At 37.7% G+C, this 19,293-nt stretch overlaps 3 protein-coding genes and 1 pseudogene across 3 annotated transcripts; 3 read left to right on the forward strand and 1 right to left on the reverse strand.

Moving 5' to 3' along the window:
- Positions 1–561: 561 nt before the first annotated feature.
- Positions 562–7,736, forward strand: LOC117624957 (vesicle-fusing ATPase). The gene is made up of 21 exons (XM_034356497.1): positions 562–910; positions 1,061–1,156; positions 1,245–1,326; positions 1,438–1,488; positions 1,574–1,744; positions 2,187–2,341; positions 2,431–2,539; positions 2,944–3,043; positions 3,119–3,174; positions 3,359–3,424; positions 3,543–3,625; positions 4,023–4,156; positions 4,974–5,184; positions 5,455–5,586; positions 5,672–5,732; positions 5,863–5,922; positions 6,134–6,192; positions 6,309–6,396; positions 6,589–6,711; positions 6,848–6,913; positions 7,337–7,736. The coding sequence occupies exons 1-21, from the start codon at positions 723–725 to the stop codon at positions 7,478–7,480; spliced, it is 2,235 nt and encodes a 744-aa protein (XP_034212388.1). The 5' UTR covers positions 562–722; the 3' UTR covers positions 7,481–7,736.
- A 1,188-nt stretch (positions 7,737–8,924) lies between these two features.
- Positions 8,925–10,833, forward strand: LOC117624193 (annotated as a pseudogene).
- A 1,854-nt stretch (positions 10,834–12,687) lies between these two features.
- Positions 12,688–17,227, forward strand: LOC117623958 (linoleate 13S-lipoxygenase 3-1, chloroplastic-like). Its single transcript, XM_034355025.1, has 8 exons — positions 12,688–13,057; positions 13,197–13,474; positions 14,574–14,814; positions 14,972–15,250; positions 15,360–15,553; positions 15,652–15,953; positions 16,064–16,330; positions 16,418–17,227. The coding sequence occupies exons 1-8, from the start codon at positions 12,688–12,690 to the stop codon at positions 17,172–17,174; spliced, it is 2,688 nt and encodes an 895-aa protein (XP_034210916.1). The 3' UTR covers positions 17,175–17,227.
- Positions 17,228–17,861: 634 nt separating this feature from the next.
- On the reverse strand, positions 17,862–18,996 carry LOC117623959. Its single transcript, XM_034355026.1, has one exon. The coding sequence runs from the start codon at positions 18,802–18,804 to the stop codon at positions 18,361–18,363; it is 444 nt and encodes a 147-aa protein (XP_034210917.1). The 5' UTR covers positions 18,805–18,996; the 3' UTR covers positions 17,862–18,360.
- Between the last annotated feature and the right edge of the window lie 297 nt (positions 18,997–19,293).

A 19,293-nucleotide genomic window follows, 5' to 3' on the forward strand; every position in this document is an offset into this window, starting at 1 on the left:
TATTTAATTTTACCAACTTGAAACATTAACACTTTAATGAATTTGATTTATGATTTATATTGCATGCCAATTAATGATGAATTTTAGTTATGAAAAAAATTATTTTATGGCATTAAGTCATGAAAAAATATAATTTTTTAAGTATTTTCGTACTAGTTTATGTGAGGGTCTGGGCTTAAGTTTAGCACATGGCCCTTAAAATCTCAAGATCTGCATCACTGTGTGTAGGAATAAATGTTCTTAATCATTTGAATTACAGACCTGTGTCACTAGTTAAATATTACAATATTTATGTTGCTTTTGTTTTAATTTTACGTTTGTAGCATTATGTTGCTTTTATTCTTTAGGATTCAGTTCGAGCATAGGAAGAAAGTAAATCAGTTATTTTATGAGTTTGAGGTGGAATGCCTCTTTGTGAATTGTAGTTTATGTTTTGATTGTGCCGACAATGCTTGGTTTTCTTGAAGGCACATAATTGGTTCTCATGTGTCATTCAGCTCATATTCTTATTGACATTTGTTTACATTTATATATTATTGATATTATTTTTCGCATGTATATGGTTCTTTTGGGCTGTAAGGCCTTCAACGATTCTTTTGGGCTTTCATTTGGGGCACCAAAATCACAAAATTCAAAAGAAAAAAGAACCTTCGTCGTCTCCATTTCTTACAACCAAAGGAACCAGAAACCTCCAACCAGATCTCCTCCGCCTTTGATCTAAAATGGCCGGCCGGTTCGGGTTCTCATCCTCTTCTCCCGCGACCACGATGATAGTCACCAACACCCCGGCTGCAGATCTGGCTTTGACCAATCTGGCCTACTGCTCGCCCACCGATCTTCAAAACTTCGCCATCCCCGGCACCAGGCTCAATCTGGCTTCCGTCGGCGACGCCTTCGTCCTCACTGTCTCATATCCTTTTCATTATTACAGTTTCTGATTATATTTACGTTCTCCGCATCTAAGTCGAATTTTCACAGAAATCCGTTATTACTTGATCACATTTCATTCGGTGTTGTGTTCTTGTTTGGGTTTTTTTTGATTTGCTTAACTGAAAGAAACTCCTCATCAAAGCATACAAAAGGGTCACATTGCGCTGAACGCAATCCAACGGCGGCATGCTAGGGTGTCCACTGGCGATTCAGTGTCTGTGAGCAGGTTAGTCAGGCACTCAATCAATCTGGCTCGGAGCTGAGGTTCGATGTTTTTTCAGTTTCTAATTGCCTTATGGAAATCCCTATTTTAGGTTTGTTCCGCCTGAGGATTTCAACCTGGCGCTGCTCACGCTAGATTTGGAGTTTGTGAAAAAAGGGACTAAAAGTGAACAGGTATATGCATATGGATTTCCATTTTCACATTCTTCTTTTTTTTTTTTTTTATACAAATGCAAATGCCATCCAAAGCATTATGGATTTGAAGAATTTCGGATTGTTTTGTAGGTTGATGCTGTTCTCTTGTCAAACCAACTTAAAAAGAAGTTTATGAACCAGGTAGCTTCTACATTCTACTTTGGTTACTTGTTTTATATCGTCTGGGGTTGGGATTCAACTGGAACATTGGCCTTTTTATGTGCAGGTTATGACGGCTGGACAAAGAGTATCATTTGAGTTTCAGGGGATTAATTACATTTTCACTGTTAATCAAGCTGCTGTAGAGGGACAAGAAACCTCTAATGGTATAGAAAGAGGAATGATTGTGAATGACACATACATCGTCTTCGAGACATCAAAAGCAAGTGGTATAAAGGTGAGCTATCTATCTTTAAATTTTCCTGTAATTTGTGAAATGATGTCAAGCCTCAATAACTTTAAATAGTGGAAAGGGCAGTTATGTTACATTTTTGTATAATTGTGTTGGCTGGCTACATATATTTTTATTTCTATGTTTAGAAAAAAAAATTACTTCTTGTAGTTTGTAATGGTTGACAGTATAGGTTTTGTTTACAATAAGAATAAATTAATCCTATCCTAGATTGGTTGAACGCACTAGGTACATGGTTGTAAGGTCTCCCAATGATGAATCAGTTTTGCACTTGCACCTTCGATCACCTGCATATCCTATTTCAATCAGAGTTGTGCTCAATTTGATATGATGGCTGTGTACAACAGAAGATTCTCAATATCACTTTGAGTAGTAAACAATATCGAATAATGTTTTGAAATTTGATATACTGACTTGTGTTTTCCAGATCGTAAATCAGCGTGAAGCTGCAAGTAGCAGCATATTCAGGCATAAAGAATTTAATCTTCAAACTCTTGGAATTGGTGGCTTAGGTGACGAGTTTGCAGACATATTTCGAAGAGCTTTTGCCTCCCGTGTATTCCCTCCACATGTGACAAATAAGTAAGATAACTGATTTTTCTAGCTGTATTGATGTCCTTTTGGTCTATCTGTATACTATACTCCTAACTGGAAAGACTTTGATGTTCCAGATTAGGGATCAAGCATGTAAAGGGTATGCTGCTTTATGGGCCACCTGGTACTGGAAAAACTCTCATGGCTCGTCAAATTGGAAAGATGTTGAACGGGAAAGAACCAAAGGTTTGAAGATGGATCCATTTATTTTATTAAATTTCTAAGATTTGCTAGGGGCAGTTGAGAACTTATGAATCTTTGAATGGTTACTTTTCGTTTCCAACAAAGTTTCAACTATAATTTCAAAGAAGATTACCAATTGAGAACACAGGAAACTCAGATGAAACTAAGAACAAGATACTCATTCTTCTTAACATGCTAAGGTAATGAGTTGATTAAGCTCTGCCAGCTGTAAACGTGGAACCATGCCAAATCATGATTTAACACATTATTTTGATGCAACTACATTGTGTTAAGGTTATAAAGTTATCTGAGCATGTCTGAATGATTTCTGAAATGCAGCTTATCCTTAGTTAATTTCTACGTTGGTGATTTATGGACTGATTGTTATCTTTGATGAACTGTACTAGATTGTTAATGGCCCTGAAGTCTTGAGCAAGTTTGTTGGTGAAACTGAAAAAAATGTAAGGGATCTATTTGCCGATGCTGAGAATGATCAAAGGGCTAATGGTAAGGGAAATATATGTGTCTAGGTTGGGTTTTTTATATATAATTTCTAATGTCATCATGCCCTTTATTTTTCAGGAGACCAAAGTGATTTGCATGTGATAATCTTTGATGAAATTGATGCTATTTGTAAGGTATAAAGATTTCTTACTCTATCACCCAGATTTCCTCGTGGAGCTGTTTCTTCTATATTGCTTAACCCCATCAACCTTTCCTTTTCACAGTTGCATAGCTTCAGTTGGATTTAAGGTTTTTTTGGTTAGGCAATCAAGGTTTTATACAGCAAGACCATAACACATGCTTTATTTTGCAATACAGTCAAGAGGATCAACTAGAGATGGTACAGGGGTTCATGACAGTATTGTGAACCAATTACTCACAAAGGTCAGTGCAATATAAAATTGGGCTGTAAGTCTTGCAAAAATGTTGTTGCTTGGCCATTATACCTTTCTTTATTTTCCTACGGAATCTTCTTATGGCCGAGAAACCACTTGTTTTTCAGATTGATGGCGTGGAGTCTCTCAATAATGTTTTGCTTATTGGGATGACTAACAGAAAAGATTTGCTCGATGAAGCCCTTTTGAGGTGCTCTCTCTCTCTCTCTTCATCCCTCCGTACCCTGCTCACTGCTGTGTTATTTTTAACTGCTCCAGTTATCTAGGTTCATCTTATGTCTTCAGAAGAATGAATAACAACTCGCAGTCAACATTTCTGTATTGTTGGTTATAGTGGACTGAAACTGCCGTATTGTTGGTCAAGTGAACATTATGGTGACTTTCAAACATGACTTATAACATGTTTATTGAAGATATGTGAAGCATTAGTAGCTATATGCAGTCTGAACAACCTTACGCAATTGGAATTTTGCTTTTGATTTATTTTAATGATGGATGAGAAATGAACTTGCTGATATTCAAAGTCATTCCACTACATGTTTACTCTGTAAATATCTTATAATTTTCCATCTTTTCCTGGTTTGTAGGCCAGGACGTCTGGAAGTGCAAATTGAGATAAGCCTTCCTGATGAAAATGGTCGTCTACAGATTCTACAAATTCATACGAACAAGATGAAGGAGAGCTCTTTTCTTGCTCCGGATGTGAACCTCCAAGAGCTTGGTATGTGCAAAAGTGACGTGCTCGCCGATACTTATTTATATGTTAATTGGTTGAGTTAAGAATTGATTGAAGACTATTCAGTTCAAATTATTACATCAGCTGAAGATGGCGATTAAAATTGTAAATTTAAAATACTTATTTTAACACTAAAATATTACGTAGGCTGGTTTGAGTATTCTAACTTGGTGAAAAGCTGTATCAGAAACAATATTAATGTTATATATGGGCGTATAAAATGTATTTAGATTTTTGTCAATTTGTTGTCCCACCTACTCCTAAACGAAGATGCCTGTAGTAGATTTGTTGTATCTTTTACAAGTTACAACCATTGGGTAAGTGATCAAAACTGAGAAATCAGTAATGATGACAGATGCAAGAAGGATATAGGTACTTATTTTACGCAGAGTTGCAAGGGTAGAAGTTAGGTTCTTTTTATCTACTTATCTTTTGCAGCATTTCATTATGTGGGATTGCTTACATAAATAGTAATGTTTGCAAGTTAATCTCATAGTTTTTGGCATGGGGAATAAAGTTTACCTCTCTCTCTCTCTCTCTCTCTCTCTCTCTCTCTCTTCCATTTCTTTCTATCTTTGTCTAAAGGTTCTGGTTTTACATCAAGAAGAATATTTAGTTAGGCTCGTGCAGGGTAAAACCAATGTTTTAAAAGTCGAAGAACTTGAGAATGCAAATTCTTCTATTATTTTTATTTTCCAAATTCTATTGCGTGAAATTGTAAATATTTTTATAATACTTTGAACTGTAAACATGTATCCACGAAGGAGATGGAGGGCTTTGCTTATATATATCATGTTTGCAGCGGCTCGCACAAAAAACTATAGTGGTGCAGAACTTGAAGGTGTTGTTAAAAGTGCAGTATCATTTGCTTTGAATAGGCAATTAAGTTTGGATGATCTGACCAAGCCAGTGGATGAAGAGAGTATTAAAGTTACCATGGATGATTTTCTACATGCACTCCATGAAATTGTACCTGCATTTGGAGCCTCCACTGATGACCTTGAAAGATGCAGGTATGGCTTTAGTTAGTTGCTAACTAACTTACTATTGAGCTGTTGAGCAATAGGGAAATGTAATTGCTATCGATCTAGCTTAGTTTACATCAGATTGTTATATGAGATCAAGCTAGCAAGTAGTAATCTTGGTGACAGTAACAGAAATATTTATCTTAGTCCGTTTAAAACGAATATCATGCTTTCTCTGAATGTCTGGCAGGATATGGAGTCTCTTAATATTTTTTTTTAAAACTTCATTTCCTGATTCTTTTGCAACTTGATTTACAGAATTGATGGCATGGTGGATTGTGGTGATCGACATAAGCACATTTATCAAAGAGCTATGCTACTAGTGGAGCAAGTTAAATTGAGCAAAGGAAGCCCACTTGTTACATGCCTTCTGGAAGGCCCTAGTGGCAGGTATGCATGTGTATGTTTTTATATATTCATTTTTTAATTTTCTTTTGGTTATTTGAGCATTCTGAACTTTACCCATATTGGACAGTGGTAAATCTGCACTAGCAGCTACTGTTGGCATCGACAGTGATTTTCCTTATGTCAAGATTGTAAGCTCATATCCCATATTTTTTGTTTCATGTTGCACATTTGTATGATTTTCAAGAATTTGCTGTCTTTTCTATATCTCGCTTCCTTTAATTTCTGATACAATGTTTTTGAATTTTGCTAACTGGACAGGTTTCTGCTGAGACAATGATTGGTCTTCATGAGAGCACCAAATGTGCCCAAATTTTAAAGGTTTGTCTGTCTTCTTGGACACTTTTAAGAAAATGTAGTTTTCGGAAAAGTGCTAGTTACTGGTCAGTTTAAAGATGTCACTTTCATGTCTCAAATATTCAACTATGGCTATTGTGAACTCAGCAACATCATGGGATGATTTGCTGATTTACTAAAAAGCCTTGCATTTAATACTATCTTTTCATTTTTAATATTTGTAATTTTTGGATAGGTTTTTGAGGATGCATACAAGTCACCATTGAGCATCATTATCCTCGATGACATTGAGAGGTAATAATTACTGCTGATCTAAATTTAATTTACTTTTGCTACTCATCTTGGTTTGTCCCCAAAGCCTTTACGAGCCATTTATCTGAATAAATTGTTATTTTAAAAACTTGTTGCAGGTTACTGGAGTATGTTGCTATTGGTCCAAGGTTTTCAAATGTGCTATCTCAAACACTGTTGGTCCTTCTGAAGCGCCTTCCTCCAAAGGTTTTTCATTTTCCCTAGACTTCATTGAACATCAGATACACTGGTTTTAGAATATTTATTGGCTGAAACCATACAAAGCCTTTACTTTTTGGAATATGATTATAGATTGGGTTTTTTCCACCCTTTTCCTTATATCTGTGAAGTCTTTGGATGCCTATAATCTTTCTTTTTAACCTTTTCTCCCATCTTCAGGGAAAAAAGCTTCTGGTGTTTGGAACAACAAGTGAATTGGGCTTCCTAGATTCAATCGGTTTTTGTAATACCTTCTCTGTGACTTACAATGTTCCCACATTAAAGACAGAGGATGCAAAGCAGGTAACCATAATTGTTGTTTCCATTTTGGTTTTGTTTTGTTATTTTTACATTTGTCAGTTGTTTCAACATTGATGTTGGTAAGTTGAATGCTCTTCATATGTATATTCATAACTTCCTGGCATTATTCTCATCACAGGTGCTAGCACAGTTGAATGTTTTTGCTGATGAAGACATTCATGCCGCGGCAGAGGCCCTAAATGATGTAAACTTGGTCTTCCCTTACCTTTGTTCGTTATTTTATTTGAATTTGAATTTGAATTTTCTACGGTTAATTTATGGTGTGGCTCGGCAAGCCTTCTTTGAACAGAAAAATTATAGAAGAAAACATAGTTATCATTTTGTGAGACGTTGCTCGTGACATTTTCTTTTGAAACCTAAACGTTTATCTTGTTAGATTTTTCTAGAAGGACAACTTTACATGTGGCTGACTTTGCAACCTCGACTATGTTTAATGTTTTAAGTTATTTTATCATAAATTAATTTGCAATACCATTTCTGAAACCCATTCAAACATCCAGTTCTATGTTTTTGAATGGTATTAATTGGGGGATCTTATTTTTCTGACTTTTCCCTTTATTTAATCCTTTTTTAACTTTCATTCTATCCATTCAATTTCTCTCTCTAGATGCCTATCAAGAAGCTCTATATGGTAATTGAGATGGCAGCCCAGGGTGAGGAAGGAGGATCTGCCGAGGCAATCTACTCTGGAAAAGAGAAGATAAACATCCAGTTCTTTTATGATTGCCTTCAGGATATTGTTCGATATTAGTTAATATGCATTGTCTTAGGATACGAAAACCACAGAATTAATGCTTGGATTTATTATTAATTCTTCACATTCTTAGGTGCTTTCGCCTGTTGGGACGAAATCCTTTGTTGGGTCGAGTTGTATATTGGAAAAGGTCTTGAGACCTTAAAATTCTGAGTGTAGTCCTGTATAGGTTTTTTGGTGTCAGAGTTGAGGAAACCATGATTTTGTACTGATTATCGTGTTAGCATAATCGATTTCTGTTATTGGTTCTACAGTTTGTCTTTTCAGGCTAAGCTGCTGCCATTATTGATCTAGATGCCATACCAGAAACTCTTTATGCAGGACAAAAATCGATATCATTGAAATTGATATTGATACACGTCGTTACGTTTTGTTGGTGACAATGATATCGATACATTATTGCATGATTCAAGTAAAACTTAGCCAAACAAAAAGAGATCCACACATAATTCAGTTAATTAACTGAATTATGTGTTTGGTGCTTATCAGTAGGCACATAGACACACAGAAAACTTACGGCTAATATTGAATATGACATTTTAACTTTTGGATAGGTTTCTTTCATTTGCCGCCCCGAAATAAAGTCATTGTTGCGCCAATCTAATTGTGAAGGAGACAAACTTGCTTACATACAGAATAATGATACGTTGTGTTAGTCCGCACACGACCAAGCTGCATGGCACTAGAATAAATCAGAGTCCCACATCACTTGGCCAAAATTAGGTGTGTGGTACTTATCAGTGGACTCATATTAGGCTCATAGCAATTACATGCACGTATTGGTACATACAAATTATAATCTTTCTATACTTTTCAGTTACATCTTTAGAGCGATAAGCTATATGGTACTAAGTATGAGCATTCGCAGTAAAATCACTTGACCATACTAATCAAATTTCGAAACCACTAAATAATTATCGTAATCCTTCTTCCTCCTCCTCCTCCGCTGCCGTTTTGTTTTCTTCAGCAAAGAGGAGAAGATTCCAAGAGGTAAGGAAGAAGAGGGTGGTGCCACTGCCATTGGCAACGCTACTTTAAATAACAAGGTCACTGCTTCTGTTGCTGTTGAGGAACAGAAGCCTGCAGTGACGACATTGGAACTCACAGCCTTGGTCACTGTACAGACAAGTAAGCAGAAGAAGCAGCCTATGAACATCATTGGCTTGAAGATGATGCTTTTTCCTCTCGTACATGATCACAAGGGTGTTGTTCTACAGCTCGTCAGTATTGAAAATGAAGCAAGTAAGCTGCTTAATCAATTTTAATTGTTTTAGTTGTTTTGATTAAGAGCAAGTCACATAAATATATCCGGCAAGAGAACCTTACCTGTAAATGACAAATGTATTTGTATCATGAAGACTTTGAGCCAGTCGGGAGACACCGGGAAGGGCTGAAAGAGCTAAAGAGAAATGGAGCTAAGGTAGCTGAGGGGTGACGGGACCACTATGACACATACAATGACATTGGAAATCCAGACAAAGGAATTGAATGCATAAGACCCACTCTTGAGCCACACCCAAGACGGTGTCGTACTGGACGCCTTCCAACCAAGACAGGTCACTGATCGATCAGTTCAATACATGTCATATTTGTTCAATTGGGTTTGTGAAATAATTAGTTTTCCTATTCCCAATATCTTTTAGTTTAGGAAGTGAATTACGTCAGTTGGTCAGGGCAGTGACCTCTTCCCTTTGTATTCAAGTTCAAATCTTCCTCTTTGTAAAATAGATTAATAGTTTAGAGACTATCGCTTGTATTAAAAAAAAAATCTATTAGTTTAGTAATTAATTAATTAATTAATGTAACAGATGAGAACATGGAGTCACCAGTGAATGAGTCGACCACAATTTACGTACCTAGAGATGAAGAGTTTGAGGAGGCCAAGCAAGAAGCTCTTGATGTTGGAAAGTTGAAGGGAATTCTGAGCCAGGGACACTAATGTTTTCAAGGGTTATTCAGATATCAATGGTCTCTATAGTGACACAAGTCTTTGCCTGAAACCAAGACCCAAATTAGGAAGCTTCCGTTGCCAAAGGTTGTGAACAAAGTCCAAGAGGACCTCAATTTTGACCCTCCAAAATTAATCTCAAGTAAGCTCCATGTCTCATCTCAATTAAGAAACCATTAGCTATAATTAATTTGTCTATAACAATAATATTAATCTCGCTCTCCCCAAACATTATTTCATGGGACACATCTTGCTGTTTGCGAGATGACGAATTTGGGCGTCAAGCAGTTGCAGGCATAAACCCTCTAACCATTGAAAGGCTTACAGTTTTCCCACCTGTAAGCAAGCTTGATCCATCAATCTATGGTCCACAAGAGTCGGCACTCAAGGAAGAACATTTAAAAGGCCATCTTGATGGCATGTCCGTACAACAGATACATATCGTATGGGAATGTCGCATGTGACATTCCTCTCATAACATATACGTAGAAGCCTCACGTACATGTTGCAACAGTGATGTCACCATGTGTGACGGATTTGTATACACGAAAATTCAACATATATTTCACAACAATGAATTGTGGGTTTTGCAGGCATTAGAAGAAAACAAGCTGTTCATACTAGACTATCATCATGACATGTTCCTTCCATTTCTCAACCAAATAAATGCTCTGGAGGACCGAAAGGCTTATGGAACACGTACGATATTGTTCTTGACCTCATTGGGAACTCTAAAGCCAATTGCTATTGAGCTCAGCTTGCCTCTAACCAAGTCAGGGTCACCATCCAAGCCAGCTGGTGGCCCAAACTCTCAACCCAAAAAGATCTCATCTCCATTCTCACACCACCATCATCTAGATCACATCAGCCAAACGTGCTGCTCTGAACTTTGGGCAGTACCCATATATAATGGAGGGTATGTTCCAACTCGCCCACCACACATGAGGAGGCTGGTGCCACATCAGTATGATGACCCTGATGAGTTTGCCAATTTCATGAGGGACCGACATCAATATTTTCTATCATCGCTGCCTAGTCAGTTTGAGCCAACCAAATACATGGCTGTGATTGATATCATCTCAGCTCACTCTCCTGGTGAGGAGTATATTGGGGAGAGAAAGGACTTGCTATCAACATGGTCAGCTGACAAGGTGATTGTTGAGGAATTTTATAGATTCTCAATGGAGATGAAGAGAATTGAGAAGGAGATTGAGAGAAGAAATGGTGATCCAAATTTGAGGAACAGATGTGGAGCTGGAGTCTCACCCTATGCCTACCTCAGAGGCTGGGGTTACATGTAGAGGAGTGCCCAATAGTATAGCAGTGACTTTTATCCAAATGGTACGACATTATGTGTGACATTTATCTCATAATTTAGGTAGCTAGCTTAGAACCCACAAGGGAAGGGAAGCAAAGTTTTCCAATTCCAAATGTTGATAAACCTAAAAGTTTAGGTTAGCTGGTCCTGGTTTGGTTTGGTCACTACCGAAAAAGGGGGCAATAGTCACCCTTTTATCACTAAGTAATTGGTATTGGTGAAAATTGAATGGTTGGTACATGCTTTTGTTTACTTGTCACTATTATTTATGACTAATCTCTCACATTTTAATATTTTGGTGACAGTTGATTTAAGTATAATAATTACTAGCCTCTTCGTACGTGATTTCGCATTTGAGAGAGGCTTTTTCTAAAAAATTTATATTTATTTTAGAATTAAAAAATATAATGGTTAGTTGTGTTCCATAAAAATAGGATCTATTATCTTTTCTTTTTTTTTTTTAATTTTTAATTTTAATTTTTTTTATTATGAAAAAGTGTGAATTTACCATATTATCTTCATTTAGTTACAGCGATTGTGGACACTTCAATTGCAGGGATGGAGGACACTTTAGTTGCATCATTCATTTGTATGTTTGGATCAGAGGAGTGCTTGGATTAGAAAGTACTAGCTATAGGTCTTCTTAAGCGTGTATGTATTATTGTTTGCAGAGGATTGTACAAATTTTTTATTCATAAGGAAAATATTGTACTACTTAATTTAATTACCATCATGTATCAATTGAATATTTATATTTAATTAAATAATAATATTAGAGGCCTTTTTTACACATGAAGTGAATTACCAAGGAATTATTATTATTATTATTATCTTATCAGAAAAAAGAAAAAGAAAAAGGAATTACTGTTATTATGCCATTAAAGTATATCAAAAGGAAATCGTAATTATTTAAAACATATATAATTCAGAAAATTATTAAACTAATTAAAAATAAAAATAATAATAAAATATAAATATAAAGATAGCTGAAAAGTCAATATATTGTTTGTCACTTTCTTTATTAATGGTGACAAAGGTCAATACCCTCACAATTCTCACCAACTCAAAATTTGTAGTTGCATGGGTACTAAAGCCTTTATCAAACGTGACTAATACTTTCAAAAGTCACAAAAAAAAAAAGGTGGCTATTGCTGATTGTTTTTTGTAGCGGGTGTATGTCATGCATGAAGATGAAGATAAATAATAAAAAACACTGTATTCTCGTTTTCCGCTAAGATACGTCTTTTGATCCTAATGACTTGTCACCACCGACATTGACGTATGGTTGTCTGTCTCTAACAATATGTACTGAGGGCTGACGACGCAGTTGCTTCCAATACAAAAGGACGTGGGCCAAGTGGGCGGTTGTTGAGGAGGACGATAAAAACTTAGATGAATGAAGGGCCTACAAAACAACTGGGAAGGAAGGAATTGAACGTAACTATACTTTTTTTGATGTATACATTGATTTTTTTTTTGGTTTGTTTATAGAAATTAAATGGTGTACGATTTATCTATATTATTAATGCTAAGAATGAATATATGACTAAATATCTCTATTTTTTTTTACCGCTGGATCATTCTAGGCTAGCATGCAGCAACAACTGAAACGATAAAAATGTGAATCAATTGGCCTAATCACAATGAATTCCCAAATAACACATTTCAAATGGGATCAGAGAGTCTGAAACCAAGAAAATGAAGAAACATGGTACAAAGATACTATAAAACAATGTCAACGCCACACAACATTGGCATCCCTAAAAACGTGTACCCCTACCATCCCAAATCACGCCAAAAGTGAATGAAAAGAGCTTTAATTTGTTATTTTCTCCTCTTTTGAAATCAGCTATATATAGGAATAGGAGTGTTGAAGGAAATTCATGTGAAGCAGAGCAAGCAAAAATTGCCAGAAGAAAGAACATATTGTATATAGCTATGACAACTACCATGATTAGCTCATTTAATTCAAAGGCACTGAATTGTGTTCTTTGGAACACGCCAAAGTTTTCTTCTCCTCCTCCCAATTTGTTTTCTTCAACAAAGAGAAGGAGATTGCAACAAATTAGGAAGAAGAAGAAGGCTCATGATCAGGCCACGGTAAGTACATTAATATCCTCTACTGCCGTTGATCAGACGACGACGCTGCCCGTCGAACTCACTGCGCTGGTGACTGTAAGGAAAAGTCTGAAGCTAAGCATCCAAGACATGATGCTTCATTGGTTTGGCAATCATGATCATTTCTCCCACCACAAGGAAAAGGAAAAGTGTCTTGTTTTACAGCTTGTTAGTACTGAAACTGAAGCAGGTAAAGCTATACTGCTACTATTATCGTATTATTATTATTTTATCAATATTTATTTTATTTTTTTATTTTACAATATTTCTCTTTGGTGCCATATCGTTCTTCTTTGACTTTTCTTCTTAATGTCGCATTGAAACATAAGAGTCCATGAAGCCAAAGCTGAGTAATGAAGCTATATTGGATTGGTCCAAGGATCTAAACCTAAACCTAATCCTGGGTGCTGGGAAAACCAGTTACGAAGTTAAATTTGAGGTGGATCCTAAATTTGGGATGCCAGGAGCCATCACAGTGAGTAACAAGTACGAGAAGGAGTTGTATTTGGATAGCATCAACGTTGAAGGCGTCGTGCATATTGCCTGCAACTCTTGGATTCAACCAGACAAAGATTCCTCGGAAAAAAGAATCTTCTTCTCGACTAAGGTCCATGACAGAGATTATATATGTATATGTATGTATATATATATATAAGGATCCTCGAGCCTCTTTTAGGATCCATGCATCATTTACCCGTATTTTGTGAAATCTAAGCCATTCAAATAGTTTAACCACTTAACATACATCAATTTTACGTTTTATGTATTTTTTTTTCCAGAACTAGTGTTTCTTCGTGTTTAAGATGCTTTAGTTTATGAATTTTTGAAGTTCAAAGGTTTGCAGATTGACTTGTGAAGTATGTGAAGCATCTTCAAGAATGGATGACGATGCAGTGGTGTTTGTGAAGAGCACTCAGTACTCTGCAAATGATGATATCTTTTCGTCGGATGAAGAAAGAAAAAAATCCCAAGCACATTAACTTTAATGTTAACATCAGCTTGGAAAGAAAAAACACTTAAGCAACTTCACTCATTTGTCTTTTGCCATGGTAAGGGGGGAACTAGGGCAGCTACTATTCACGTGAATAGTAGCTGCCCTTGTAAAAAGCAATGTGTGGTTCCACCGTTGCCATGGCAAAGGGCAAATACTATTCATTTTTTTGTTTTTTTTCACAAATTTGTTTATCTAAACAATTAATTTGGATAATATTTTCTAATAAGATTTTTGGGTATGTTTTAAAAAAAATTTCGAATTTTTTTCTTAATTTTATAGCAAAAAAAAGCCCAATCGTTGGATTGGAGGAGGGCAGGCGATCGAAGCGCCCAGATGACGACACATGTCCTCTAGCTGTTGGTGGAGTGCGGGGCTGACGTCAGCGCATGCTGACATCATCCTCCCCTCAAGCTCGAACTCGGGCTAGAGCTGCCTTTGGGCCAGCCCATCTTCGTGGGTCCCCCTCCCAACTCGAGCTTGGGCTCCTAGTTGGAACTAGGTTTTTTTTTTTTTTTTTTTTTCTCCCCCCCAGACAAAGGCTGGGCTCCTCGCTAGAGTTGCTCTTATATTGATATTGTGTCATATGCTAAGTTGTTAGATTATTTAAGTGGCTTAGATTTTACGAAATACGGGTAAATGCACGAGTGCTAAATGTAAAGACTCAGGATCCATACTTAAGTTATATAAATTAGTCATGGCCATGTTTTTGCAGGCATACTTACCCGATGAGACACCAGCAGGGCTGAAAGAGCTGAGAGAAATGGAGCTAAGGCAGCTAAGGGGTGATGGGACGGGACTTAGATTACCATCCGACAGAACATACGACTATGACACTTACAATGACATTGGAAATCCAGATGCGGGGATTGAATACATACGATCTACCCTTGGGGGCAATTATACACACCCACACCCTAGACGTTGTCGAACTGGTCGACCACCAACCAGCACAGGTCACTAAGTTAGATAGTGAGAGTACATCGTTAATATTTTGTCATAAAATAGATATATATATATATATCGATAATGTATTGAATACTGTAAATTGATATGCGTTATTAATACGGGTAATTAGTTATAACATCCATCCATGTGAATGCAATGCAACAGATGATAATATGGAGTCACCGGAAAATGAATACAAGAGAATTTACGTGCCAAGAGATGAAGAGTTTGAGGAGGCGAAGCAAGGAGCTCTTGACGTTGGAAAGTTGAAGGGGATTCTCCGGCATATAATTCCTACCCTTACAATTATTGCTAGTAGGGACAGCAATGTTTTCAAGGGGTATGCAGATACCAACTGTCTCTATAGTACTAACAAGTCTTTACCCAAGATTTTGAACAAAGTCCAGGAATTCCTCAAATTTGACCCTCCAAAGTTAATCTCTGGTAAGTGGCAAGCAAGCGTCATAAGATCTCATTACTTTATGATTATTGGAGTAAGAGAACGGAACCATGGATGTGTATAAAAATCTCACTCACACTCCAATTATTTCAGGGCTTAAATCTTGTTGTTTGCCAGATGAAGAATTTGGGCGTCAAGCAATTGCCGGCGTAAACCCTATGAGCATACAAAGGCTCACGGTTTTCCCACCTGTTAGCAAATTGGATCCCTCCATTTATGGTCCACAAGAGTCGGCACTCAAGGAGGAGCATATAATAGGCCATCTCAATGGCATGTCAATACAGCAGGTATATATGTCTAGAAAACAAAAGCCTTTAAAAGACAAATACATAAAACGGAGGAAAGGTTCCCTAAAATGCATAGATGATATTTGTGGGTTTTGCAGGCATTAGAAGAAAACAAGCTGTTCATACTAGACTATCATGACATTTTCCTTCCATATCTGGACCAAATAAATGCTTTGGATGATCGAAGAGCTTACGGAACCCGTACAATTTTGTTCTTGACCTCATTGGGAACCTTGAAGCCCATTTCTATTGAACTCAGCTTCCCTCCAACCAATTCGGATTCACCATCAAAGCAGGTTCTCACTCCTCCAGTTGATGCTACAACAAATTGGCTTTGGCAGATTGGCAAAGCCCACGTCTCGTCCAACGATGCCTGTGCTCATCAACTGATTCATCATTGGTATGCACGCCAGTTTCTATAATTGTTGTTAAGGTGCTGTTTTCATCTAAGCTTGATGATAAACTTGTTTTCCTGTAACCAATAAGGCAAAATTCCAATGTATGAAACAGGTTACGCACCCATGCCTGCATGGAACCACTTATAATAGCAGCCCACCGGCAGCTGAGTGTGATGCACCCTATCTACAAGCTTCTCAATCCTCACATGCGCTACACCTTGAAGATGAATGCATTGGCCCGCCAATTTCTCATCAATGCTGGAGGCGTAATCGAGTCGAATTTCACTGCTGGTAAATATTGCATGGAGATGAGTTGTGCTGCTTATCGAGATTGGTGGCGCTTTGACCTTGAGGGCCTTCCTGCAGATCTCCTTAGAAGGTTTCAGAAAAGCTCTTAATCTATATACTATCAGGATTCAGAACTAAACTATAAAAGTTTATTAACTTTATCTTCATTTCTACACAGAGGCATGGCAGTACCAGACTCTACTCAAGTCCATGGGATAAGACTGGTAATTGAAGACTACCCTTATGCAACAGATGGACTCCTCATATGGTCAGCAATTGAGACATTGGTCCGAACGTATGTCAATTACTACTATCCTGATGCAAGTGCGGTTAATTTTGATACTGAACTGCAGGCCTGGTACAATGAGTCAATCAATTTAGGCCATGCTGATCTTCGCCATGCTAGCTGGTGGCCTAAACTCTCTACTCCAGATGATCTTACATCCATTCTCGCCACCATCATTTGGGTCACATCGGCACAGCATGCTGCCTTGAACAATGGGCAGTATCCATATGGCGGGTATGTCCCGACCCGCTCACCACACATGCGGAGACTACTACCAGAGGAGCATGACCCAGAGTATACTACTTTCATGCAGGATCCACAGAAATACTTCCTATCATCATTCCCCAGTTTACTCGAAGCAACAAAGTACATGGCTGCAATAGACATCATTTCAGCGCACTCACCGGATGAGGAGTATATTGGGGACAGAAAGGACTTGTCAACCTGGTCAGCTGACACTCTGATTATTGAGGCGTTCTACAGATTTTCTATGGAGATGAGGAGGATAGAAAAAGAGATTGAACAAAGAAATACTGATTCAAACCTTAGGAACAGATGTGGGGCTGGGGTTTCCCCATACGAGTTGCTCATGCCAAGCTCAGAACCTGGGGTTACATGTAGAGGAGTGCCCAATAGTATATCAATCTGAGTCAATTTTACATAAAAGTTGGCTATGAGCCTAAATCAATCGGAATTTCTAAACTTGGCACTGAGCCTAGTGTCCTTTTTCCATGATACTGAGCCTAAAAATGAAACCTACTTGAGCTCAGTCAAACCCAAAACTCAGAAATACTCATCAATCAGGAAGAATTCATCCCCCCTAAACCTCATCAAAATCCGAAGTATGTGCTCCTATAGTAGCATAAGTAGGCAATTAGGAAAAGTGGTTGATGATTCAAAGCCAATTATGGTCCCACACCAAAAATATTGCGCATCAAATAAAATAATAACAGCCAACAACTATTATATTTTGATAAGCTATTTTGTTTTGACTGGCGCAGTGCTATTAGCAGGATAAATACTTAAGAGCATGGTTGTTTACAACCGGTATATTGAAGATTTCCTCTATTAGCAGAAACTAATTCAGCATAATCAACACAAAAGGAACATAACGTTAACCAAAATTAGAGCTCAACTCAATGAGAAGAGGAGGAGTTTGATTCAAAGAAAGAAACTAAAATCAAGTAAGTACACAGGATGATAACATACATGGTAAATTTAAGAAGTAAGCAACTTTGTAAATCAAACAACAAAGTAAAAGTAAAGTAGGCAGAACTGGAATTCTAGCAGTTGGATAAACCCTTTTTATGAGAAGAAGCAGATTTGCAATTCCAAATAGCAAAATTTCAAGAAAACCACACTGTTTTTATGGTCACCCAAAACTACGGGTGCATATTAGGCTATTCTACACATTGCCTGTCTTCAAGAGTGGACACATACACACTTATAGTCATTGGCTAATAACTTCAAGCCTTCAGCCAATGTTTATAAGCCACCAAGTCATTACTTATGCTTTAAAAGAAACAGAAATTATTAGCATCAAAATACTAATGTGTTTCATTATCCACAAAAGTAAATATCTACATCAGACATTAACAATATTCCACTAACATATGATTTAAGTAAACCGAAAAGAAGATAGCTTTTTTTTTGCCTCTTTCTACAAAAAAGAAAACTGAAAGTCTAATTCCAGCTTGTAGGCAACCATATTAAACAGAAGCACTTAAGCTGGCCCAATTTTGACATTTTCTCATCATTTAACTTATATCCATTAATCCAAAAGGTAAATTGAGATACAAGAAAACAAGCCGTAAATAATGAAGAAGAAGAGGGGCTTAGTCGTACTTTTCTCTCCATGAGAAAACAAGGAAGAAAACCCAAGAGGCTGCCAACACTACATCGCCGACTGTCTGCCTCAGCCAATCCCAAGCGAGGTCCTCCACCCTCCGCTCGAAGTAGCACCGCCACAGCGCCATGAAAACATGCAGCACCGTGCACCCTTTGGCGAAGAAGCTCTGGAACTCGCGATCCTTCACGAACGACACCATGAGCAGCAAGAACCCGATCGCGAACAGGAGCAACCCGGAGAAGGAATCAGAGGTCCGAATCAAGAGCTGGTCGTGGGGCGTGGACCCCAGCAGCTTCTTCGCAGTCTCGATCCCGTGCCCGAAGGTGTAGACTTCCATCATGTAGAACATCATAAGGGCCCCACAGGTTATGGCGATTGCAGAGTGGAGGAGGCAGATGACGAAGAAAGCTGACGACGAGGGCGATGACATCGATCGGACGGCTCTGATTGATTTCTCACGGTGTTGGTACCGTACGCATGGTTTCTGTGGTACTGCACTCTTACTGTTGAGCTGCGAAAATGAGAAGAAGGTGAAGGCTTTTTCGTTTGTGATTCAGGGGAGAAAAATGTGTCCTTGGTTTTGCATCTTTCTTCTCGTTTTTTTTTTTTTTTAATTTTTAAAACCCTCTTTCCTGTTTTTATTGGTTTTTTATTTTTATTTATTTATATATGGTGAGATTCAGGATAAGGATCCAGTGGGACCTTGTGGGACCCAGAGGGCGTCAATCGTAGGGCATGCATTGGAGTAATTTGTCTTGGCCTGGACACGTGGCGCAATCCTAATAGTGCCGACAGATTCCAACGGGCAGTTTATTCAATTCGGTTGAGCTTAAGATCAAAAGCTGATTGATTCAATGAGTCAATGAGTCAAGGGGTGTTTTGGGCATTGCAGATATTTTTTCAGACAACAATAAGCTAG

This window comes from Prunus dulcis, chromosome 4 (genome assembly GCF_902201215.1).
Source record: "Prunus dulcis chromosome 4, ALMONDv2, whole genome shotgun sequence".
NCBI lineage: Eukaryota > Viridiplantae > Streptophyta > Magnoliopsida > Rosales > Rosaceae > Prunus > Prunus dulcis.

Excerpts from the sequence above, each read along its gene's own strand:
- LOC117624957 (XM_034356497.1), top strand. The coding sequence starts at position 723 with ATGGCCGGCCGGTTCGGGTTCTCATCCTCTTCTCCCGCGACCACGATG. Across the intron at positions 5,185-5,454 it reads GATGACCTTGAAAGATGCAG|AATTGATGGCATGGTGGATT; the intron begins GTATGGCTTTAG and ends CTTGATTTACAG. Across the intron at positions 6,397-6,588 it reads TGAAGCGCCTTCCTCCAAAG|GGAAAAAAGCTTCTGGTGTT; the intron begins GTTTTTCATTTT and ends TCCCATCTTCAG.
- LOC117623958 (XM_034355025.1), top strand. The coding sequence starts at position 12,688 with ATGACAACTACCATGATTAGCTCATTTAATTCAAAGGCACTGAATTGT. Across the intron at positions 13,058-13,196 it reads TAGTACTGAAACTGAAGCAG|AGTCCATGAAGCCAAAGCTG; the intron begins GTAAAGCTATAC and ends TTGAAACATAAG. Across the intron at positions 15,554-15,651 it reads ATGGCATGTCAATACAGCAG|GCATTAGAAGAAAACAAGCT; the intron begins GTATATATGTCT and ends TGGGTTTTGCAG.
- LOC117623959 (XM_034355026.1), bottom strand. The coding sequence starts at position 18,804 with ATGTCATCGCCCTCGTCGTCAGCTTTCTTCGTCATCTGCCTCCTCCAC.